Source organism: Triturus cristatus, chromosome 8 (assembly GCF_964204655.1).
Source record: "Triturus cristatus chromosome 8, aTriCri1.1, whole genome shotgun sequence".
In the NCBI taxonomy this organism is placed as follows: domain Eukaryota; kingdom Metazoa; phylum Chordata; class Amphibia; order Caudata; family Salamandridae; genus Triturus; species Triturus cristatus.
The window spans coordinates 1,256,557,880-1,256,582,285 of record NC_140591.1 but is presented as its reverse complement, the minus strand read 5'-3'; the positions used below and the strand labels follow the sequence as shown (position 1 = coordinate 1,256,582,285).

Below are 24,406 nucleotides of genomic sequence, written 5' to 3'. Positions count from 1 at the left end.
CTCCCAGGAAGGGGCTGCAGGCGAAGGGATCGATGCGCCTGTTCAGCCACGACATTTCCGGAAAGGTTCTCAGCGCCAAATAGTTCTTTCAGCATGCTTTCAATGAATGGTTCTGGGCGGCCCATGTTTGTGGACTCCGCAAGGCCCATGATGCGGATATTGTTTCTACGTGATTTGGCCTCCAGGTCCCCATTCTTTATCGCAAGTGTTTTTAGCAGCCTCTCCATCCGTTCAAGCCTGCGCGTCGTGTCTTGAGTCTGATCTTCCTGGGCAGATATTCTCTGTTCCGCCTCATCGAGCCTGGTGTTATGTCCATCCAGTCGTTCTTCCATCCTGTTGAGCCTGGAGGTCAGTGTATCAAATCTTCCATCTATACCACGAAACCCTGCCCGGAACTCTGCCATTATAGCAGCAGCCCCGTCCAAGGGCTGCGGAGCTTCGGTACGTTCTGGGCCGTCCTCCCTCTCAGGGTTATGGTTGGGTCGTTCAGACGTGTCTAATTTATCAAAGGTGATCTTGCGCTGTTTAGGTCCCCCCGACCCATCGTCACGGTTTGTAGCAACGGGAGTGGCAGTCAGTAGGTATGAGCACCAGGGCCGGTGGCAGGAGCAAGAGTGGATCGAGACGCTTTCACCAGTGTACTTTCAGGCTAAACCTCACGTGGAAGTTCAGCAGGGTAGGGCGGAGCCCCAGACCCCCGTCAAACCGCGCCCAGGATGGTCCCCCTGGTAGGCTGCAGATGGGCCCCAAAGATATTCACCGGGCCTCTCCCCAGTCGACTAGGGCAGCACCGACCCTGTCTGTTGGGGGTTGTCGTGGATCTCCCCTCACATCTCCCACCTCGTAAGGCCCTTGGCACGCTTCAGTGAGCGGAGAATGCGGCGGTCCAACTCAGAGACTCCACGGTCCTAGATATCGGCCATGCAGAGCAAGTGATTATGGCAAGGTAAGCGAAGGTGACATCAATCCCTCCTAAAGGTCCACTGTCCTCCATGTGGTAGTGGTAGCAGTATGGATGCCCATCCAGCTCAGCGCTGCCGGCACCGGCCCCAAGTTAACAGCCTGCAGTGCTGCTTAATTAGTCTTGTCCGTAAGCCACACCGTCCCTGCGGTGTCCAGAGAGCTTAGCAATATCTAAGGAGGGGGCGAGCGAAGGGCAGGGGGGCTTGAAAAACTGGCAGATGCCCACTGCAGTTATCGGCACCAGAACTGAGGGAAACTAGCGGCAACTGGGCCTAGTTTGCCAACTCCCTTCCCCTTCACTCACCCGTCCTCCGGAGCAGGCTGCTTCCTTCAGGCCATTCGCCACCTCAAGTGGGGCTATCCGGCTCCTGCAACAGTCTTGACTCCAAGGAGAGGCGGTGGGACCCGACGGAGCTCTGCCGCTCCAACCTCAGGCTCACCCCTAGACCCTGTCTCCACGGGGCCTCCGAGGCGGGCCGGGCCTCCACTTCGCACCACTCGATGACGCCGCTCATAATTCAGAGCTGAAAGACATTCTGGGTCGCGTCCCCCAGTCTCAGAAGGGACCTTACCATATTTCAAAGGGCTCTTGTGGCAGTTCCAGCATTGGTGGTATATAATTAGTGCCGTTTCGATAATAATTTGGGCATCAGGTGCCGGAGCTTCAATGCCGTGCTTCAATGCCATGCGGCCATTGCGGTCAACGGCTTGGCCCAACATCAAAGCAACAATAATGATTAATTAATAATGAAAAAGCAAAAAGCTAGTTTAACTAATTGCTAAGTTCACCTTCAGGTCAGCTGTAATGGAACGCACATCATGTAAGGTCTAGGGCTTCAACTCAGTCAACAGTTTACATTCTGTTGTTTTTGTGGGGATTCAAATTTTCAGTGGGCATGGCAGGATATTGTGGTGACTGCGGTCTCCACAAGGACAGATATGTGGAGTTTGGAATATCACTGAAGCTTTGAGTTTTGACCCCAAATGTTCATACAAAAATGTAGTCATGGAAGTGCTCATGTATTGTGGTCACATTTCTGCAATTTCCCTCCCTCTTTGTCTCTGTTCAAATTAACGGCCTGATTTAGAGTTTGGCAGATGGGTTATTCTGTCACACAAATGTGGCGAATATCCTGTCCACCTTATTACCAGTGCCATAGGATCGTATCAACTTGTAGTGAAGCAAACAGGATATCTGCAATGTTTGTGAAAATGTAACCCATCATCCAAACTCTAAATCAAGCCCTTAGTCACTTTCTGAAGCTTGGAATTCTCCTAGCACTCACATTTGGGACCCACAATTGGGGAGGACTCCTCAAGGTCAGGTATCTGATTTCTGCAACTCTACGGAACCTTGAATTTCACTGCAAAATGCTCAATGATGAATGAATCAGGAAACCAGGAAATCTTGGTTGAGCAAGGTTGCTCCTTTCTGGGGTAGCTTCAGCAAAAATCTCAGTTTTACTGAGCTGCTGATGTCTCCTTGATTAATTGCCCTGTGGACCAAGGGAAGCAAGCTTCCCTAACCAGTTGAGAAACACCTCCACAGCTTGGGTACAAGTGAAGGCAGAATCCAAGCCTTTAGTCGTCTCTCACGTTGATCGTAAGCAGAGCTTTTCTCCTTCTTCTGCTCTGCCAACACCAAAGGAAAAGAATGAACTACAGACTGAATTAAGCATACTCCTTCTCTCCCAATGTTTAAGAGTCCAAAAATGTTGCCTTTTAAAACTGCTTTCATGAAACTATAACTTATTATACTTTGACTTTTCTGATGTATTTCACATTTCATCCCATTGTGTAATTACCTAAAGTGCCTTGAATATGTAGTGTACCTGCACTGTAGAAAATATAACATAACATAGCATAACATAACAACATAATCTTCAGCATGTCGGTAGTGTTCTAATTTCTAGGTGGTGGAAGCACCAAGATGAAGAGGTAAGTCAACAGTGGCTGATGGAGGGTCTTGAATATATTCTTACAGTTTCCTTGCTGTGCCCTTCCCAAAAGTTAATCAATTCTGTTTACTTATGGCAAAAAAAATCCAGAAATGGATATTCTAGTAGTTTTCCAAAATGTCAGAAGCCTGTATCTTTAGACCCGTTTTTGTTAAATTAATGTCTATGTTATGTTTTTGTATCTTTATAAAACAATAACAATGCCAGTTCGGTCTCAGGATGAGTTCATGCAGAATGTGTATGATACATATTTTTGGTGTAGTACAACATTGTTCTAGTGCAGGATGACACATTCAGGTATGTAACATAGTAAGGATACTTAGTGATAAAGGAAAGACACATGTAAAACTTACCAAACATAGTTGTGCGTGAACCTATGGAAAGTTCCCAGTTACATTTGTGTTGCTGTCCAGAAGGTAAAGAGATAGTCATGCTAAAGCATGGGTCCAGGACTCGGTTGCCCGCTCTCCTCTTGGCCAAGCAGGCAACCCTTCACTATGTGTAGCAATTGGCTGTTCATGGTTCTCTCCAGCTAAGATGTCACCTGGTGCCAGAATCGAGTTATCACTGGGCAGCCCACACCATGTGGGTGAAATCCGTATCAACCAAATTACATCTGGGGCAGATTAAGTCAACAGTGTGTAGCATGGTATTTAGTCTGTGGTGTGTAAGATAGGTGGTATGTGAGAAGTTGAACTGGGTAAATTTGAATCTCATGTTTCATGAGATATTATACGTGCAGACTAGGGTCTGATTCCACTCCTTTCCATAGTATACAAGCACTCTAGGGTCTTATTCCACTTCTTTCCATGGAATTGTTTGCCTATAATAATCTGCCACCTGGCTTGCAAAGTCGATAGGCCATCAGCAGTGGCAGAACAAAACTTGAGGGAGGCCTCCTGCAAAATGCATGGAGGAGGGCCCCCAAACTTCGAATCCAGTCAGGCGCTCTTGGGCCTGCCCATGCACTGTAATCAGAGAGGGCCCTCTGGAGCTCAGGGGCCCCCTGCACTGAGGGGGCTATTGTTACGCCCCTGCTCATCTGAAGCCATGGCAATCATGGACCAATAGAGCAAAGAGATCAAATGGCGATCTTGTCTAAACATTTGTAATGTCTGCAGGAGGTCGTGTGTGAGAGTTTTCTGTTATAACGCACCCAGAATTTGATGCACCATCTACACCAGTGCTCAGTAAACCAGGAATTACATGCCTGGAAGGTTGCACTCTGTAATCAGGGTTTCTAAGCTCCGAAAGGAACACCTAAAATAGCAGCTCCCCTCTGTGACTATTTCTGCATCCATCCATGCCCACATCGTTTGGGCTGTGATAAAAAAGTCTTGGAGTCAAAACCTACCTTCAAGGTTCGCAACACACATCCCAAGTTACCCTCTCTAAATGGAAGAAGCCTATGTCATAAGCTAAACATCGTCCAGCCTGTGCATGGGCTTGATTATTAAAAAACAGCACCACACTTTCCCCACCTGTGAAAACTTTACTCAAAGTGATCCTGTTTCCATGCTTACCCACTGTGTGACAGGACCTAGCCTGGATGGGTTAAGTCTTGCTTTAAAGACTAGCCCACACTATATTGATACTTTCACATGAACAGGAAACTTTCATGGTTCCTACATTGCTTTTATGTGGCCATTTGGTATTTGCTTCTTTTCCCTCCCCTCACATTCCTCAGAAAAATGAACGTTGATGAGCAAGTAATTAGATGCTGCCTATCCTAGCAATGCTTCAGCAAGGCATCTACCTCAAAAGACCTTTTGTTCTCAAGGAAGGCCCTGAAGAGAGTAGTTTCCAGCTATTCCATGTCATTTCTGGACCAGTCCTCCGTAAACTGGAACACAAGCAGCCCAAAACCAGTTTATCCCTTATCAGGGCTCATCAGGCAGGTAGAGCTTGGTTCCAGTGGCACAGTCTGCAAGGGACCCACATCTGGGCATACCTGTCCCACTTAGGGCTTCATACTGAAGTACATAAAAAGCTGGAATGCTTGAATTAATCTCAGCCAATAGTAATTACTCATGGTCAGGGGGGACCTGGCCTGCCGTTTGGGCTAGGCTATTCCCATTGGAGCAGGGTCAAGACTGATTTGCACAAGTTTGGGTCCAAAGTGAGGTGGCGTGGGTGCAAAATAACGATGGACTGGGATGGGGCCTTGAGTTATTACCAATGGCTAAGATTGATCCAAGCATTCCAATTACCACTTTTTTGTATACTTCATACACACATCTGCCATTTCTAAGTACCTTTGATAACATATCTTACTAATTGCCAGTTTAATGGCATTTGAATTACCAATCTCAGATGGCTGTGTCAGCCTTGCCAGGAATAAAACTCAGGATCTTAAGGTCACTGAAGATATCATTGCCGATCAGTAGCTCGGTATGCCATCTTGCTGCTCTTAAGATATAAAATGCTCTCAAACAATTCTCAAAATACTAGAATGCCTCTCCCTCAAATAGTCACTCCAAAAATTGTATAGTTTTATCTACCAAATGTTCTCAAGTATTGTCCAAAAATGTATCTAATAATATGAATGATACCACAATAGTGTCCACTTACAAGTCAACCGTTTAAAGAATGTTCATGTTTACTGCATTAGAATATTAGTATGTTTAATCAGTGAATTACAATACTTCTGAATACTACCGATTCTGCTTAGTACGCCATTCTTAATATACACAGTAAAATTGTATCTTTTTATCTGGATATGATTGTACAACAGGTAGGGCAGAAAATACCAATTCAACTTTCTGGCAGACTTGATCAAATTAGTTTATGACTATAGGTAGGTAGTAGATCCAATCAACATATTCCCTGCATCGAATGAGAAAATTTGCCAGTGTGGCATTTTAATAATGCTTTTATTCTTGCTTTTAACATTTTCCAGATTATTGTGGCACCATGGTCATTGAAGATGAGGAAGCAGCAATTGGACTGACTCTGGATGACACCAAACCAGATGGCTCTGTCGCTGCAATTATGGGGTAATTTACAGGCTGTGTAAGGGTTGTATTCTAAAGGTGTGCATTGACAGGGGCAGTGAACGAAAAATACCAAATAGGCATTTCACAGTTACATTTGGTGGGATTCATCAAATCTTTGAGCCTAAATGCAGTTGTGCATTTCATTTGCTTGCTAACATAGGTGTTGCTGTATATATCTCCTAAATATATAAAAAAAGAAAGGCAGATAATGTAGATAATAAGTAGATAGTAGCAATAGGCACCACATTGCAGTAAAACTATCTTCCTGGTGCTTAATGTTTTATGTAGGCCGCTACATATAGGAATGTGTTTTATAGGTGACAATTGTTCATCAACATTTGACTTTTTAATCATCTTCATTAAAGCAATTTATTTTAAGCTTAGGATAAAATACATAAAGCACAATGTTATCTAAAGTGCAATGGTGCTGGCTCAAGCATTTCAATACTAAGGCAGTAGTCATACATCTAATGACGCTGGAATTGATATCATCTGTAAAAAAAAGTGCCTCTTTTGCGTAGTCACCCCAATTACTGCTGACTGGCATTGCTGGATTTTGAACTCTGCAACTGGGCAACTGGTGTCCAGGTCCCAGTGTATGTGCTCTAACCCCTAAACATGGTACAAATTGGCTAATCTTCAGTGGAACAATTTAACTTAACAGCACGGCTATAGTATATGGTGCAGGAAAATACACCAGTTGCATGGAAAGTTAAATGTCACCTGAGAACTGCAGCACTTTTTGTGCCATCCACTGGAATGGCAAAGAAAACATGCCTTCAGGCCTACCTGTGTGGCCTGACTCCTGAAGCTTTTAAACCCTTTTGAGAGGAACAAACTCTACTTTTAAATATGAAATGTCATCCCTAAGTAGGCCTTGTAGCCCTGAAGGTAGGGTGCCTAGTATTTAAAAGTACTACATGCAGAAATGTAATGTTGACAATCATATACCTACAGTGACAAGGCCCAAAAAGCAATTTTCACTGGAAATGGTTGTAGCTGTACTATGAGAAAAACTAGAATTCAGAATAAAATCATTACTCTGCTATCTCCGGTTTTGACAACCAACTTGATTATTTAAATGCTATTTTTAATGTTTCTTCAAAATTGAATTTAAGGGTGAATTGCGATTTTTAATACATATCTGTTAGAAATGGGATTTCTGGTTGGCTAGGGCTTGCGCCAAAGCCAGGCAGAAACCACCACTCTAGTCAGGGCTGGGGAGTTACACGCCAAAGATTACCCCTGCTCACCCCCTTGGTAGCTTGGCACGAGCAGTCAGGCTTATCCCGGAGGCGATGTGTAAAGCGTTTGCACGCGCACCCAGCAACGACACCCAAGGCCCACCACAAAGGAAACTCCACACAAGGTTATATATAAAAATAGCCTTTGTATTATACCAAACACATTAGATAAAAACACACACTTTACAATGTGCCAACAGGCACGGGCAGAATTTACAAGGGATTATATGTACAGGGGACAGGGCCGCATGGACCACTGTCAGGAATTAGCACTTTGTAGAAATTAGCACTTAGAACATAGAATATAAAATTACTGTAGCGTAAAATAGAACATGTAGCCCACAACCAGTAACTACTGGTAACAGGTAAGTACCACCTACGCAGCCCTAACCACCTTAGGAAAATATCGCGCAGGGAACCAGGACCTCACTAGCACCACCTGTACTAGGACAAAACAACCACCTAAGTATCACAATACCTGTAGGGGTAAAAGCACATTACACATGACGCATAAAAACACATTCAGAGGTGTAAACACAAGGCACATGACGCATAAAGACACATTCAGAGGTGCAGGTTAGGGACAATAGCGCAACTCATATTCGCCACCACCGGTGGCAGTCCCTAGGCCAACTGGCCTTGTTGGGGCTAGGACGCCCTATGTCACTGTCAGGGGAAGGCTGCGCAGGCTGCGCAAGCCAGGGCGCACAAAGTACAACCTACACGTTGCAGTTGCCCACTAAGTGCTGGGCAACTGGAGAAATGCTGGGGCACCCCTGTGCCTTCTCAAACCAATATACAGCCCTCACGTGGAGCTTCTCTGGGCTCTTTCAGCAGTGAGGGGGGTCAGACGGTGGAGCCTCGTGGGCTCTTTCACCACCAATATGCCCTGGGACACGGTGGAGCGGCCCGCTGCCTTCCGGGGCCGCTCTCAGCACAAAAAGCACTGCACCCGTATACTCTGGAGCCTCGGGGGCTTACTGACGAGGATTACCCTCCTCGTTGGAGTCCCGCTCGGGGGACTTGTGACACGCACCTCACCGAGCGTGTGAGCGCACTCGTGCTCCTGAACCCACACTGGCCTCGTGGAGCACACCAGCGCTCTGCCACCCACCAGGCTGCTTCACGCACTCACCTGGCTGAAGCACTGACGTCTCCGATGGAGGCGGGGCTCTCTTCTTCCTCACGAGAGCCCCGCTCGGGCCGCCACTACCTTGGGGACCCTTCTCTTCTTGGGCGAGGGCACCGGGGCGCATGGTCCGCTCCTGCCTGCTCCGGGGCCCCAAAACAGCCGCGAGTCGTCGGAGGGAGGCGGGGTAGGCTCCCGCCCTCCTGTTTCCTGTTCCGGTTGTCCCGGAGGCCCGTCTGACTTCCTGGATGTCCCGGCCCGGGCTGCAGCGGTGATTTTTGACGATAAGAGGGCAATGTATGGCGGGGTGGGCACCCGCCATAGGAATAATTCAATAAGTGGGGTAGGCACCCGCCAACGAACGCCACAACAATGTCCCTGGCAGGGTGGGCACCTGCCAGGGGACTTCAGGATCGTCAAAGAACGGGGCAAATGCTGGGTGGGCACCGGCTTGCAGAATTAAAGCGCTCCTAGCGCTAAGGATAAAAAGTGAAAGCGCTCTCAGCGCTTAAGGACAATAAAAGCTCCCAGACGCTTTAGGGATCCAAATAAAGCGCTCCCAGCGCTTAGGGGAGAATAAGCACAAAGTCCAGCAAAGTTTTTAAGAAGGTAGGCAGGGGGCAAGGCTGGGCCCAGAGCCAGCTCACTGGGCCTCCAGGCAGGGAGGTAGTCCAAGTGGCGGTCCTCTGACCCAGCAACAGCAGCAGCCCCCTCAGGCAGGATCCTGGAAGAGAACAGATTCTGTGGGGACACAGCCCCATTTTTATACATAGCTTTCCTTTGTCTCAAGGTGCAGGGAAGGAGCGAACCAGTTACAACTGGTTCCTGAGCACTTTGTTTTGCTCAGCCCCTCTCCCTATTCAGAGTGCAGGCCAGGGTCATCAGTCGCACCACAGGGGGCGGAGCCAGCATTGTGTGGGGAAAACCCAGCCCTATTCAGGACCCAGGTGTACTCCTCCCACCCATCTAGCTGCTGATCTCCCTATTCACCACTGGGTGACTCCTCCTGACTCTGGGGATTCCCTAGCCCGTCACATGACCTCAGCCAGCCAATCACGCGACAGGCAGTCACTGCACATTTTACACTAATATGCCAACTCCTAGAAGTGGCACTTCCGCACATGACATAATCACGCATTATACATCATTGCGAAGCATTCGATCACACGAGTCCGCAGATACCAAACTCGAGCCTGCACTCCCCACGCATCAGGAACTACCAGTGACACATACATTCCCCATGCATTCCTATGGGAGGGCAGGCCTATCTCACCACATGCACTCAGAGTGCGCACGCACTTTACTCTGGGACACAGGGAAAGTGCGCAGAAACCAAAAATCACTATCACCAAGTCACCAATAAAAGCAAAAAGTTTAGGGGTGAACCTGCCAGAAGGGCCAAGTCCAACACAACTCCCTTCCAGCCAAAACGCAGGGTAGACCAATCACCACCGTGATGGACTTCCCTGCTTGGGGCGATAGAACACGGACGCGGGCCCGCAACTGCAGGGACACCCTTCGGTTCTACGCCACGGTGAACCCATGGAATTCCTTCTAAAACCACTGTCCGGACCAACTGGGCTACCCCACTGGTACTCCCAAGCTGTCCGCGGCCAAGACCAGGCCCTAGGCCACCCAGGTGCCACCGGTCCTTGCCTAATCACAGAGTGGGGGGTAGTAACCCCTGGCACATAGCGTCCATTCTCCACTCTTCCTGTCTGCAAGACAGGACTAGACTGCAACTGGTTCTCCAGCCTAGGGTCTGCAACCTCAGGCGGACCAGGAGTCTCAGGGAAGGCTCTCCTCTTCCTACCTCTTCTCCTAGGGTTCCTCCTCCTCTGGCAAGGGGTACACCTAGAACGCCATTCCAACCCAGGGTTTAACCCCTCAGGTTGCACCGGGGTCAGAGGTGGCCTCTCCCACCCTCTGCACCCCCTTCCAGAGCCCTGCTCCCTACCAACTGGGGCAGTACCTCTGGAAGAAGAACCGGTCGGGACGCTGGTTACAGACGTCCCACCCTTCAGGTCAGGCTGATCCTGAACCTGGCCTCCCAACCTCCGGCCTAGAACCTTTGGTGGAATAATCGCCTGGCACTCCAGGACTTCTGGGGATTTATAATCCATCCCCCTGAGGCTCACAAACGACACATATGTCGAGTGACTGTCTGTCTGGCGCTGATCTCCCGTCCCCTGTCCACCTGACAGTGCGCAGAGATCCCCCAGAACAGAAGTGGTGTCACCATGGTCACTACACGGGATCCTAGCCCAACTGGGTAGTCCCTGACCCACTGGCTCTTCCACTGGGGAACTCATGCCCCAATCACTCCTCACGCTGGACTCCTGTACCCTCCCTACCGGAGCTGTACTGCCAGACTCTAGAACCACAGGAGCCCTGTTTACAGGCGCTCCAGGTCCTCTACTCACTAAGAGATCTTCCTCAAGTGGACTAACAGGACAGCCTAGGTCCCCAACTTGGTATTCCCTCATGAAACCATCCAAGTCCTAAGGCAGGGTTTCGGGCGTCTGGGGACCCTCGGTCACCCCCTTACTCCTGCTCCACTGAGCCAGGCAGTAAGCCCCTACACCCTCCTCGCTATCCTGGGACCTAGCTGGGCTACACTGAGCCTCCTCCACCACGCTGGGCTGGAGGATCTCTGACCCACTATTGTTGGAATCACTCACTAATGACTCTAGAGGACCTCTAGCACTTTCCCAGCGCTCTGCTTCATCTGCAAGCTCCCAAGGACAAAAAGATCCATACCTCAACAGGTGTTGGCGCAACCCTGGTGAACAACTACTGAGCATCTGCTCTTTGGTAAACATCTGGAGCGCTGCATCCAAATCATCTTCCGGGTTAACCATCAGCCACCTTACCAGTGCATCATGACAGTCATCCACAAACACCCCCCACGACTGGTGAGACAGTTTCCTACTGCCCCTGAATTTCAACCTCAATTCCTCCTCCTGGGAAACAGGTACCATACTGGGGGAACTGGGACTGTGATTTCCTACACTGAAATCTATATGGCCGCCACCACTGGACTCCACCCTCCCTGGGGAGCCCAGAAAACTAAGACTGTGCGCAGGGGATAACCTACCCTCCAGAGCTAGCTTCTCTCTGGCAAAGGCCCTTTCATCCTCCGCCATCTGCTTCTGAGCTAAGACCCTCTCGGTCTCCAGCTTGGCATGCTCTATCCTGAGCTTCTCCATGGCCAGCTGATGCTCCCTCTCTTCCCTCCTATCTTCCCACTCCTCTGGGGACAGGGAAAGGGATCAGGCGCTGCCTCCTACACTGGACCCAGCAAGGGACTCCCTACCTATGGGGTCTTCACTCTCTACTGGCGTCCAGGTACTGTCATCTTCTTCTGAATCTTCAGGGCTCCCTACAGACCCACCACCCTCCAGGTGTGAGGCCCGGGCCCTTTCTTCCTCACTGCGCTCACGTTCCCATTCATCTTTTTGCCATCCGATCATGTGGTTCCTCAGTTCGTACACAGTGTCCGACTCTCTCACCCCTATGTCTCTCTCTCTACAGAACCTCTCCAACTCCTGCATACTGTAAACAACTAGATCACTGAGATCAAAAGCAGGCTCCATTCTGGCGGACGTTCTGGTGAAGAGATTACACAGGGAACCTAGGGGTCTGAGCTTAACAGGAGTACACAATTCACAAAAAGGGTTCAGCAAGCTCTCTATCCCAGAGAACTTGCACTCACTTGCCTAGTGCCACACACCATTCATCCACACACAACCCTCCCCTCCGACTGGTAAGGCAGTTTCTACCACCCCTGATTCCTCAACCTGACCACAAGTGACACAGGTACCAACTCTGGGCGCAGGGCGGGGAACAAATGTACTGGACACTATTATGCTGCCACCACTGGGTCCCACCCTCTGGTGAATCCAGAAAACACAATGCACTTAGGGGGATGATCTACCCTCCCGAGCTAGGGACACCTAACTCACAGTGCACAAGAAACACATTTCCACAGAAATGACACTTAAAAACAAACTTAAAACAATAATCCCTATACCATGTGATTATCTAAATGCAGAGTTTTGTAGTGCAGCCAGTTGCCGCTGCGGTACAGCGCAAACGCAAGTCCAAATCCCACCGCTGATCACCAATGTTAGAAATGGGATTTCTGGTTGGCTAGGGCTTGCGCCAAAGCCAGGCAGAAACCACCACTCTAGTCAGGGCTGGGGAGTTACTCGCCAAAGATAACCCCTGCTCACCCCCTTGGTAGCTTGGCACGAGCAGTCAGGCTTATCCCGGAGGCGATGTGTAAAGCGTTTGCACGCGCACCCAGCAACAACACCCAAGGCCCACCACAAAGGAAACTCCACACAAGGTTATATATAAAAATAGCCTTTGTATTATACCAAACACATTAGATAAAAACACACACTTTACAATGTGCCAACAGGCACGGGCAGAATTTACAAGGGATTATATGTACAGGGGACAGGGCCACATGGACCACTGTCAGGAATTAGCACTTTGTAGAAATTAGCACTTAGAACATAGAATATAAAATTACTGTAGCGTAAAATAGAACATGTAGCACACAACCAGTAACTACTGGTAACAGGTAAGTACCACCTACGCAACCCTAACCACCTTAGGAAAATATCGCGCAGGGAACCAGGAACTCACTAGCACCACCTGTACTAGGAGAAAACAACCACCTAAATATCACAATACCTGTAGGGGTAAAAGCACATTACACATGAGGCATACAAACACATTCAGAGGTGTAAACACAAGGCACATGACGCATAAAGACACATTCAGAGGTGCAGGTTAGGGGCAATAGCGCAACTCATATTCGCCACCACCAGTGGCAGTCCCTAGGCCAACTGGCCTTGTTGGGGCTAGGACGCCCTATGTCACTGTCAGGGGAAGGCTGCGCAGGCTGCGCAAGCCAGGGCGCACAAAGTACAACCTACACGTTGCAGTTGCCCACTAAGTGCTGGGCAACTGGAGAAATGCTGGGGCACCCCTGTGCCTTCTCAAACCAATATACAGCCCTCATGTGGAGCTTCTCTGGGCTCTTTCAGCAGTGAGGGGGGTCAGACGGTGGAGCCTCGTGGGCTCTTTCACCACCAATATGCCCTGGGACACGTTGGAGCGGCCCACTGCCTTCCGGGGCCGCTCTGAGCACAAAAATCACTGCCCCCGTATACTCTGGAGCCTCGGGGGCTTACTGACGAGGATTACCCTCCTCATTGGAGTCCCACTCGGGGGACTCGTGACACGCACCTCGCCGAGCGTGTGAGCGCACTCGTGCTCCTGAACCCACACTGGCCTCGTGGAGCGCCCCAGCGCTCTGCCACCCACCAGGCTGCTTCACGCACTCACCGGGCTGAAGCGCTGACGTCTCCGATGGAGGCGGGGCTCTCTTCTTCCTCACGAGAGCCCCGCTCGGGCCGCCACTACCTCGGGGACCCTTCTCTTCTTGGGCGAGAGCACCGGGGCGCAGGGTCCGCTCCTGCCTGCTCCGGGGCCCCAAAACAGCCGCGAGTCGTCGGAGGGAGGCGGGGTAGGCTCCCGCCCTCCTGTTTCCTGTTCCGGTTGTCCCGGAGGCCCGCCTGACTTCCTGGATGTCCCGGCCCGGGCTGCAGCGGTGATTTTTGACGATAAGAGGGCAATGTACGGCGGGGTGGGCACCCGCCGTAGGAATAATTGAATAAGCGGGGTAGGCACCAGCCAACGAACGCCACAACAATGTCCCTGGCAGGATTGGCACCTGCCAGGGGACTTCAGGATCGTCAAAGAACGGGGCAAATGCCGGGTGGGCATAGGCTTGCAGAATTAAAGCGCTCCTAGCGCTAAGGATAAAAAGTGAAAGCGCTCTCAGCGCTAAAGGACAATAAAAGCTCCCAGACGCTTTAGGGATCCAAATAAAGCGCTCCCAGCGCTTAGGGGAGAATAAGCACAAAGTCCAGCAAAGTTTTTAAGAAGGTAGGCAGGGGGCAAGGCTGGGCCCAGAGCCAGCTCACTGGGCCTCCAGGCAGGGAGGTAGTCCAAGTGGCGGTCCTCTGGCCCAGCAACAACAGCAGCCCCAACAGGCAGGATCCTGGAAGAGAACAGATTCTGTGGGGACACAGCCCCATTTTTATACATAGCTTTCCTTTGTCTCAAGGTGCAGGGAAGGGGCGAACCAGTTACAACTGGTTCCTGAGCACTTTGTTTTGCTCAGCCGCTCTCCCTATTCAGAGTGCAGGCCAGGGTCATCAGTCGCACCACAGGGGGCGGAGCCAGCATTGTGTGGGGAAAACCCAGCCCTATTCAGGACCCAGGTGTACTCCTCCCACCCATCTAACTGCTGATCTCCCTATTCACCACTGGGTGACTCCTCCTGACTCTGGGGATTCCCTAGCCCGTCACATGACCTCAGCCAGCCAATCACGCGACAGGCAGTCACTGCACATTTTACACTAATATGCCAACTCCTAGAAGTGGCACTTCCGCACATGACATAATCACGCATTATACATCATTGCGAAGCATTCGATCACACGAGTCCGCACATACCAAACTCGAGCCTGCACACCCCACGCATCAGGAACTACCAGGGACACATACATTCCCCATGCATTCCTATGGGAGGCCAGGCCTATCTCACCACATGCACTCAGAGTGCGCACGCACTTTACTCTGGGACACAGGGAAAGTGCGCAGAAACCAAAAATCACTATCACCAAGTCACCAATAAAAGCAAAAGGTTTAGGGGTGAACCTGCCAGAAGGGCCAAGTCCAACAATATCCTTCGGAAACATGACTTTTAAAGAGTTAGACTTTATCCGCCTGAGCCTTCAATGTCTAATTAGTATTACCTTCTGGCCGATTGCCCTGCCAGTGCTTCCCCTTAATGAGATGTAAAAACTGTTCCCAGAGCAGGAACAATGGCTTAGTCATTTCCACAGAAGTGAGGCATGTAACAGATATCAGCTCAGTAAGGACAACAGGGAAAGGTCCAGGATGTTTATTAACTTGAAAGGGACTAGGGTGAGGCATACCCATCCTAAGTTCAGTGTAAAGGGAGACCTGACGAAGAGAAGCCTCTTGTTAAGTAACCCTCTGTAGCCACTTTGGTACAACCCCACTGGGAGGGGGATCTGGTCCCAAAACCACTTGGATTTAGCTATTGAGGGGGTAACTGCTCAATTTCCTAAACACACCCCTTGAAGGCACACAATCTCCCTTCAGGGGGAAGAAAGATTCTGCCTTGTTGGATTGGCCCTAGACTAGTGCATTGTGGAATAGGTTTGCAGAAAGGCAACCGGGATCTGGTGCAAACGTGCCCTCAGTAGCTTTTTCTCACTGGTTAGGGAATGTCCAAGAGTCACCCCCACCCACTGGCTAGTAAATTCTACAAAAGTGGCACCTCACCCACAGCTCAGGGGAACACTCTTTGGACTTGCGGAAGAACATACGTGTATTAGACCTGTTGTTTGAGACCTTTGTGGTGACCTGAAGGGCTAGACCTGCTTCCACTTGTACTCAGGTCTAAAAAGTGGACTCCAGGGCTCAGTTGCTGTCCTCCTGTGTGGCTACAGGAACATAAGCTGCAAGAGGACTTTTTCCTGAAGTGCCCAGCTGGCCAGTAGCCACTGGAATAGGACTGATCCTTGCTGGTGGCCTCTGCTGGAGTTAGGTCTGGCCCCTAAGTGCTGACTCTTCGATCCTGGAAGTTGTAAAGTGATGAAGAGGAACTGTTCCAGGAACTCTTAAAAGTTGGGACTTAAATCTTTTAGACTTCCAAGAACTTTGGAGGTTCAGTGAGACCTCACGGCCACAGAGCTAGAGCAATCATTGTTTCTGTGTCAGAAATGTAATTGCCAAATCATGTGAGAGGCTTCTGGAACTCCATGGCCCCTATAGGAGAGAGGCAGACTCAAATGAATGCATGGTTTCACACTTTAAATTTACTCAAACCAATAACATGTTTTCTAAAAATCAATCTTACCAGATATAAAGTTTAACTCGGATTTACCAAATGGTAAATCTGAGTGCAATTCTGAGTTCAATTCCACATGCAGTAAAATGGCCTGCGGGAAAAGGTTTCCCTACTATTACAAGTTTCAGAGAAACAAGAAAAACATGAACAATGTAAAATACAGTTTGTTCCAATATAGTGCAGACAAAGACAGTGTATACCAACTTAAAAAATAAATTTACTACAACATAATAAATTATATCATACCTGAGAATATATTTTCACTGTTAACAAACACAAAAGGTGGTTCTAATTACTTCCTGGCATGACTTGCACATAAAAAACTGTCATGACCACCAGTTGAAATCCTTCAAGTCGAAATCTTTCAAGTCTGAAATAAATGTCCACAGGCATTTATTTCATGACAGACAAATTTATGAGAGTGGATATATTTGCCTACTCAAGGCTTCCCACCTCCCCATTCCTTCTGGGATATATTCTGCCATATCTTGTACATACCTCTGCACTGGTGTTTGTGAGAAGATGTCCCATGAGCGGCGCAATGTATTGGGTATTTTTCTGAAATGCTGTCGTTGTAAATGTCTTGAAATTTCATGTTGTCCAGAACAACAGTGGCAATGTCTTTTAGTACTATTTCAACAACTTTTTTAGTGCCCTATTATCAGAACTGCCTGTAAGAGAATGCCCAACTACTGCTTTATTGGAGTGAGACAATTGTATTTATTTACTTGGTTTCCATCTTACACTAATTTAAAAGGCAAGTGCCTAAAACCAAGTCTTCGACTGTCTTTGAGTTTAATTCTCTATGCTATAAGGTAAGAAGTTGGTCCTTCCTCACTAGAATACGTGGTGAAAACTGAACTGTTGAAGTTCCTGTTCAGACGATGGCATAGCATTTCCTGTAATAACAATAACATTATATCATAATATCTTCCAGCATTAAGGCCCCCAATAACACCATGTTCCCAGTAACAACAGAAAGGAAAGGGTTCTCATTGGTGAGCAGTGACTGTCAGTTTCCAAGCATGGGCACCCTCAAATCTATGCCGCCAAGTCTAGGGTCCCAATCACAATGCAGAATGCATTGCACAAAGAAATGCCTAGCATAAAAAGGGAGGTAGAACTCTTGCAAGGAGTTGTGGAGGAAAGAGTAGACTAGCCAAAACATGTATTTATATTTGCAAACTCAAAAAGTGGTCTGCTCACAGTATCCCATAAAAGGCAATACTCACACACAGCAATAGCTTGACGTCAAAGCTCGAAATGTGCTTTGCTATAGATTTTTTACTGACTATCTCTCCAGGTTAAGTATCAAAATACAAATTTATTATAGCTTAAAATGCATCAATAATCTAGAATCCAGAGTATAGAAACTTAAACATGTATTGTCGAATAATCTGGGGCATTGATGTTAAAATATGATATATTTCATACACAGCATTTGAAAATGCTATGAAAGAATTTAAACATTATTGAGCCATTTTAAGCTCATCTTATCAGGTTTAAGTTTTATTCAGAGTTACTTTGTAAACCACGTTTGTCATTGTACACTATAGAAGACAGCCCGATTGGGCCCATTTTGCAATAAACATTTAAATATACGCATACAAGATATATTTTTGTATATATTTACACATTTTCCACAAAGCAGAGATTCACAGTGAGCATGCTATGGATATCTTCCAGGAGTATGATTGATGGATAATGCACCAAAGTACTCATGGCAGAAATATGAAGATGCATAGTATTCATCTTTTTTCTTCACATGGAAACACTTTGGGCCTGATTACGATGTTGGGCGTGAAGCCTCTCTCCCGACATGGTAGGTTAAAAGTCTGACCGCCGTATAAGGATGACAGCGGTCGGAGTTTAAACCTGCGGGGAAATTACGACATGGTTCTGACATCAGAAAGTTTGCATAATACCTTAATGATGGTGGCTCCGCCATCAGGGTTATGATGTTGGTATGGAAGGCATTTGGGCCTAGGGGCTAAACATCCCTGCACTGTGTGACAGGCACCATGAGGTGCCTGCAACATGGTGCAGGGATGTTTCAAAACATACATTTTTCAATGGAAAATTGAGCTGCGGGCTTTTTCTGCCCGCCGTACAAGCTTTCATTGTGAAATGGATGTGTGGTTGCATCGTAATAGTGTGGTCGGAGCCTTCAAACTAAGGTCGGGAGGTTCCTCTCCACAACACTGTCGGGCAGACAAAAGTCCGCCCAAAATAGGAACAAGGCCCTTTGTGCATTAAGAACTCGCATTCTTATTTCTTGCTGAAGTATGGGTATGCACTCATTCCTTTTCCATCCTGGAACAGCACTTAGTACTACTCTTCACAGGGTGACAAAGGGCATGCAAAATATTTGTGACTACTTACAAACCTACACAACCTGTCCCAGATTACAGAGTTACTTCAATTGAGGATATACAAAATTGATGGATTACCTGCAGGCGGGAATGTCAGCTAGACTGAACCTATAGATTAGTATGTGGAAACTCCAGCTCCATATCAGTGTTTAAACACATAAGCTCTGCCTAAGTCTTAAAATTCTTCAAGAATTTTGGCCCAAAATGCTCAATAATATGACTTATACAGTTACCACTTATTAACTGTGAAATGCCTACAAAGCAGCATATTGATGCCATTGCATCACCTTGAAAATATTCCAAAATCCCCTCAAAGAACATTGCCCAAAATGCTAAACAACTCATGGCCTCAACTGTGACACAAAAGTTACGCTATACCTCAAAAGCTCTGTACAAATTGCTATTTGAGGGATTATTAATTCCAAAATATGTAACCATCAAATGCAGAAAAAACAAAAGTTGGGTGCCAGGGTGTAAGCTAGGAAATAATCAATTGTTAAGCTGTAGAGCAACAATTCAGCACTTATATGTGGGAGGCAAGACTCTACATGAAACTGATTAATTTACTCTAGAAGCAAAAACCTGCATTTTAAATATCACAGATGAATTTTAATTTCTGCATTTCTTTGATTCATACTTTATATTTTGTTTGCTAAGGTTTATTCTTGCTCGAAAATCCAGAAGACTGGCCAGTCTCACCAGAGACGAAAGGTAAGATTCTTTTGACATGTAAATGTGTCTCTCCACTCTGGGCCTTTCCTTTTTTTATGTTATTTTTGCTGCAGCTTTGTTGCTTGTTTACACTGTTGCTCTAAATGCAATACCACAAGATTTGTGTAGTGAAACCCTGGTGCTCATAATCGCTGTGGCCTAATACAGCAGCCTTCCAATGGCTATATGAGAAAAGAAAATTAAACCAAATAGCATTGCAATAGTTAGGGTACTACAGAAAACATAGGGCCCAATTCATAAACGGAACTTTGTAATGCGTAGTTTAGGAACCTGCCTCTCGTATACTGTGCAGAGTTGTCAGCCCTGCCTGCAGAGTCTCAACTCACATTAGTCTAAGTTTAGGTTGTAAATGTGGGAGGGGCACAGGGGCATGGCTAGAAACAGGACCAGACTTTCTACTAAAGGGAAGGTGATTAGGAAGGAGTAAAGAGGTGTTTAGGGAGTTTCAGGAAGGCACTTAAGATGGGATATCACCCACCCACAAAACAGTTAGCCCATTGCTATTCACAAACTAAACTTCATTATTTTCTACTGCGAAAAAAACCCAGTGTTAACTAGGGCACCACACATGGCCTACCACTGGTACTGCAACACCCCCCTCTTCTATTTTTTATACGAGGATGTTGCAGTACCAGTGGTGGGCCATTTGTGGTGCTGAATGTCCTTCTTTTTTGTCAGTGATAACATACTGTAAGAAATAGGGTTACTTGTTGAGAGGGGTGAAACACTTCTTAAGCAGCAACCACAATCCTTCTCAGGGTGAAGTCACATTTAAACCCTAAATTAACCTGTGTTCCACCCTCGTCTAGCTTGACACAGAGTAGTACCAGGAATTGTTACGGAATACTTTCCATCTGGATCATATGGATTTTAAGGATTATAATAATATTGCTGCTTTCGACTGATGATGGTCTTTTACTATTCACTTGATTCTACTCCTATTGGGATGCTGTTTTTTATTAAAGAAGGTTCTTGAAGGTAGCCATTGAGCTTATTTCCCATGCTTTATACATCAGAATTGGCGCCCTGAGGAAGTCCTAGGTTAATCCTGGACGAAACACGTGTTGGCATTATGTAGTCATAATCTGTGGCTATGTGTTCTGTTGCTGAAGAATAGAAGATTATCTATGTATCGCATAAAGTACCAAGAGGAAAATATACTGACAAGACCCCTGCATGGATTACTTGACTGCATTTGAATACTAATTGACTGTAGCTCTGGAATTGATGTGTTTGTTCTAATTGAGTGGACTTTATCTACGCTATTGACAGTGAATGGTGTGCACTGTACAATTTCCCTTTGAGCTTTGTCATTTTCGTACAGTTTCATTTTACGTGTTCACTTTATCTTGCGCGGTTTATACCCTACTACCTTTCTGTGTGTACCTTCAATTCTGGTTTGCAGAGCGTTTCGAGGGTCCGCGTCAAAGATGTGTTGCATAGCCAAAGTGATGCGTCGGTTCCAAGATGCAGCAGGGATGTGGTGCAAGGTCCTGTTGTGCCGTCATTTAAAATCCCACTGACAAGGGCTTGTGATGTTAAGTTCAGAGTAGAGGATGCATGGTACAGTTCAGACAGCAGGGATGTGGTGCAAGGTCCTGTTGTGCCATCATTTAAAATCCCACTGACAAGGGCTTGTGATGTTAAGTTCAGAGTAGAGGATGCATGGTACAGTTCAGACAGTGTGCCAGTTCAGAGTAGCTGTAATGCTGTGATACAGAGTCTGTCGTCGAGGCTGCCATGGATGAAGGCTGCGTGGGCCTTCACTGAGGATGCATCGCGCAGTGGCTTTTCTAATGTGGGGGCGGGCTGCGATGTGATGATGGTCTTTGCAGTGGTTCCGATCCACGCAGCAGTAGCGATGGGTTGGTTCTGCTCGTGGTTGTGCTACGCAGCAGGAGATGCTTCAGTTCCGCTGGCTCCACAGAGGCTGGCAGAGCACCTTTGGCCCATTTCCAAGGGCCCAAGACTGAGGTAGCACCTTTTGGCAGGGTAGATTCACAGATGGCTGGGTCCAGGTGCAAGGTTGTTGGAGCTTTCTGTCCCTGAGGCTCAAGTCAGGAGGCCAGCCAACTAGCCCTTGGAGTCTCTCTGGGGTTCTGTGTTCAAGAGATGTAGGTGCAGTCCTTCTCACCCAGCCAGTAGGGCAGCAGGTCAGAGGTCAGCAAAGCAGCAGCACAACAAGGCAGCAGTCCAGCAGAGTGGCAGTCCTTCAGCAGCACAGCAGTCCTTCTTCCTGGCTAAGTATCCACAGTTGTAGAAGTATACTGAAGTGGTGGTGTCAGAGGTCCAGTATTTATACCCAGCTGTGCCTTTAAAGTGGTGAGAAGCTTCTAGAGGTTTCCAGTTGAAGTTCCCAGGCATCCTGGCTTCCCTGTCCTGGCATCCTGGCTTCCCTATAAGTTCAGTGGGTATGCAGCCATTTGTGTGGGAGCAGGACACAACCTATTCAGGTGTATTTGGGGCTCTGCTGGCCCATCCAGGCACATCTAAGCTCCCTATTGTGTGTGGTTGTATAGGCGGAATACACAAAGTTCAACTGTCAGCAACACCCAGTCGTGTGACCAGAGATAGGCCATAGGCATTAAAGGGCTAAGGCAGGAAAATGCCAACTTTCTAAAAGTGCAATTTTCAAAACTGTAATAAAAAATCCAACTTCACTATAAGTTAGGATTTTGAATTAGGATTTCAGAGACACCAAAAATTAACTGGTACCTATTCCCATTTGGCAATTAAACTTATAAAAATGTAATAAGGTAATTCCTATGTTATCTTATGGGAGAGGTAGGCATTGCAGTAGTGAGAAACTTATTTAAGAGTGCTTCACTACCAGAACATGTACAACTTAAAAGCACATGTCCTAGTTTGTAAATACTTTGCACCCTGCCCTCCGAGCTATCCAGGCTCTCACCTGATTAGCAGTGGTAAAGTGCACAGAGTCCTAAGGCCAGCAAAAGCAAGATCAGCAAAAATTGAGGAGGAAGGAAAACGTTTTGGGGGTAGGCCAACCGAAGGCTGACAGGTCTAACACTTACACTCTTAAATTTGGCCCCACCTCCTTTTTGATGGTGTGGGAATATGTAAGTTACACTCTGTATTAAATGTATACTCGCCAAAAACTAGTAAATTCAAGAGTATAACTAAAAAGTATAACTTACTCAAAAGTGTAAGTTACCTTTGTGAATCAGGCCCATACACTACAGAAGGGAGCTTAGTTTTTGGAATGTGTGTATGTCAGTGTCCAGTAATCAAACTATGCAAATCTTATAGACTAGAAGCCTGGGAAGAAAACCAGCAAATCCTTCAGCATGAAGTGGTAGTTTAGCAAGATAGGATAACTTTGTTTTTAGTGAATGTGTCAATTTGGATTGGACAGGTAGGGCATGACCTGTAACTCATTATCTAACCATTCCATAGAAAGATAGATTCATAGGTACGTCCTCCATGCAAGGCCACGTAAACATATCCTTTTCATGCTCCAAAACTGTTGTGCTGGCGTTTAGACCTTGTTTACATAGGACTTTTTCTCTGTATACCAACCTCTCTTCTGCACTGTGTGCTTTTCATCGATGAATCCCTGATAGTGGTTTAGGTGATCCTTTTGCCATGGCACTTCATGATCAAGCTGTTCATTGCCTGGATGTGTCTGTGTAGTCCCACAGAAGTCCAAACAGTCTCTATGGCCCCTGCTTTCTGTGATATGCTGCTCATCAAAGTCTATGGGCTACAGTACATAGTTTGTGTGTGCTTCATAAAATATTTCTTGATTTGGCCGTGGTTTTGTTACACCACTGCTCTCGCAGATTTCATGATGCAAAATACTGTTTCCATTAGGTTTCTTTTGTTCACGAAAACTAAGCCTCATTATGAGGTGCCTGGTTACCCACTCGGTAACTTTACCCTTTGCGTTACCTGTACCAGTAAGTGGGACCCTGAATGTCCTCTGGGACAAGAAGAATTGCAGAGAGAATTAGTCATTCCTGTCCTGATTCTCCAATAATACCTCATTTTCCAGTGAAATATCCCAGTGATATTTCAGCTGTTTTCAGCCGCTGATATTTCTGGGTGAAAGTCAGTGGTTCTGCAGATTTACCACCAACCTTGTAATTCTGATGGGACCAGTGATAGAAGTTCTGTCCCCATAAGAAGTGAAAGGCAACTCAAAATGAGGCCCTCAATGTACATAAAGTATGAACCTTCTATTAATCATCACCTGTAATGCACATATGTGTGATTTTTTCATTTTATTTTGTATGAATGTAATCTGTGAAAATTGTGAAAATTAAGACTTTCTTAAAAATAAGTTGTGATTTGTTTTTGAAGACTCATCAGAGCCCTTTTTGCAAATGGAATATTAACACACAAAATGTTTTATTTTTTATTTGTGGCTTTTTTCACAGGAAAAGAAGAATCTGTGAGCTCTATGCAAAGGTTTTAGGATGCCAAGAAGCTTTACACGTAAGGGCACATTGGGTATTTTGGAAGCTGTTATACATCTCCAGACACAGTGTCATGATCATCATCATCATCATTCAACTTTATTTCGGTCATTTAGACCACAGTGTCAAATGATGATCACCTTTCATTGTCTAACCGTAGCTTAAAATGGCAACAGCACTCACGTTGTACCACCCTTGAGGCTTCTAGGAAGGAACCAGTAACATGTTGAAGATAAGGAATAAGCAGCATATTGAAGATAGTGTATCCCCTGCCACATGTAATTAAGCTCCATATGAATAATGAAGACATGAACCGCATATCTTTTAGTGCCTTTGGTAGCAATTTATCTTATGTCATCAAAACACCAAAGTGTTTCTGATGGTTGCCCTCCTACAAATTGTTTTATGGACAAAAGGGGGACTATTTGGAGTTTCGTAATAGATAATTACTAAAGGAAATATTGAGACAGTTATAGAGTCAATTTAATCAATTAATCACACTGTTGAATGGTCCTCGTGACATACATTTTTGAAGCAAGTTTGTACACAAGAATACTTGCCAACCCGTCATTGGCTCCACAACAGCCTCTTTCATGGCATCACAGAATCC

General features: G+C 46.8%; 1 protein-coding gene across 1 annotated transcript in view; it reads left to right on the top strand.

Annotated features, from left to right (window-relative positions):
• The window catches only part of LOC146805680 (amine oxidase [flavin-containing]-like), a 291,428-nt gene that overhangs the window by 229,473 nt on the left and 37,549 nt on the right, over positions 1-24,406 (top strand). The window contains exons 9-11 of the mRNA XM_085622954.1: positions 5,821-5,917; positions 19,283-19,336; positions 23,758-23,815. Of these exons, the coding sequence (XP_085479080.1) occupies positions 5,821-5,917; positions 19,283-19,336; positions 23,758-23,815 (209 nt within the window). The remainder of the gene's footprint in view (positions 1-5,820; positions 5,918-19,282; positions 19,337-23,757; positions 23,816-24,406) is intronic.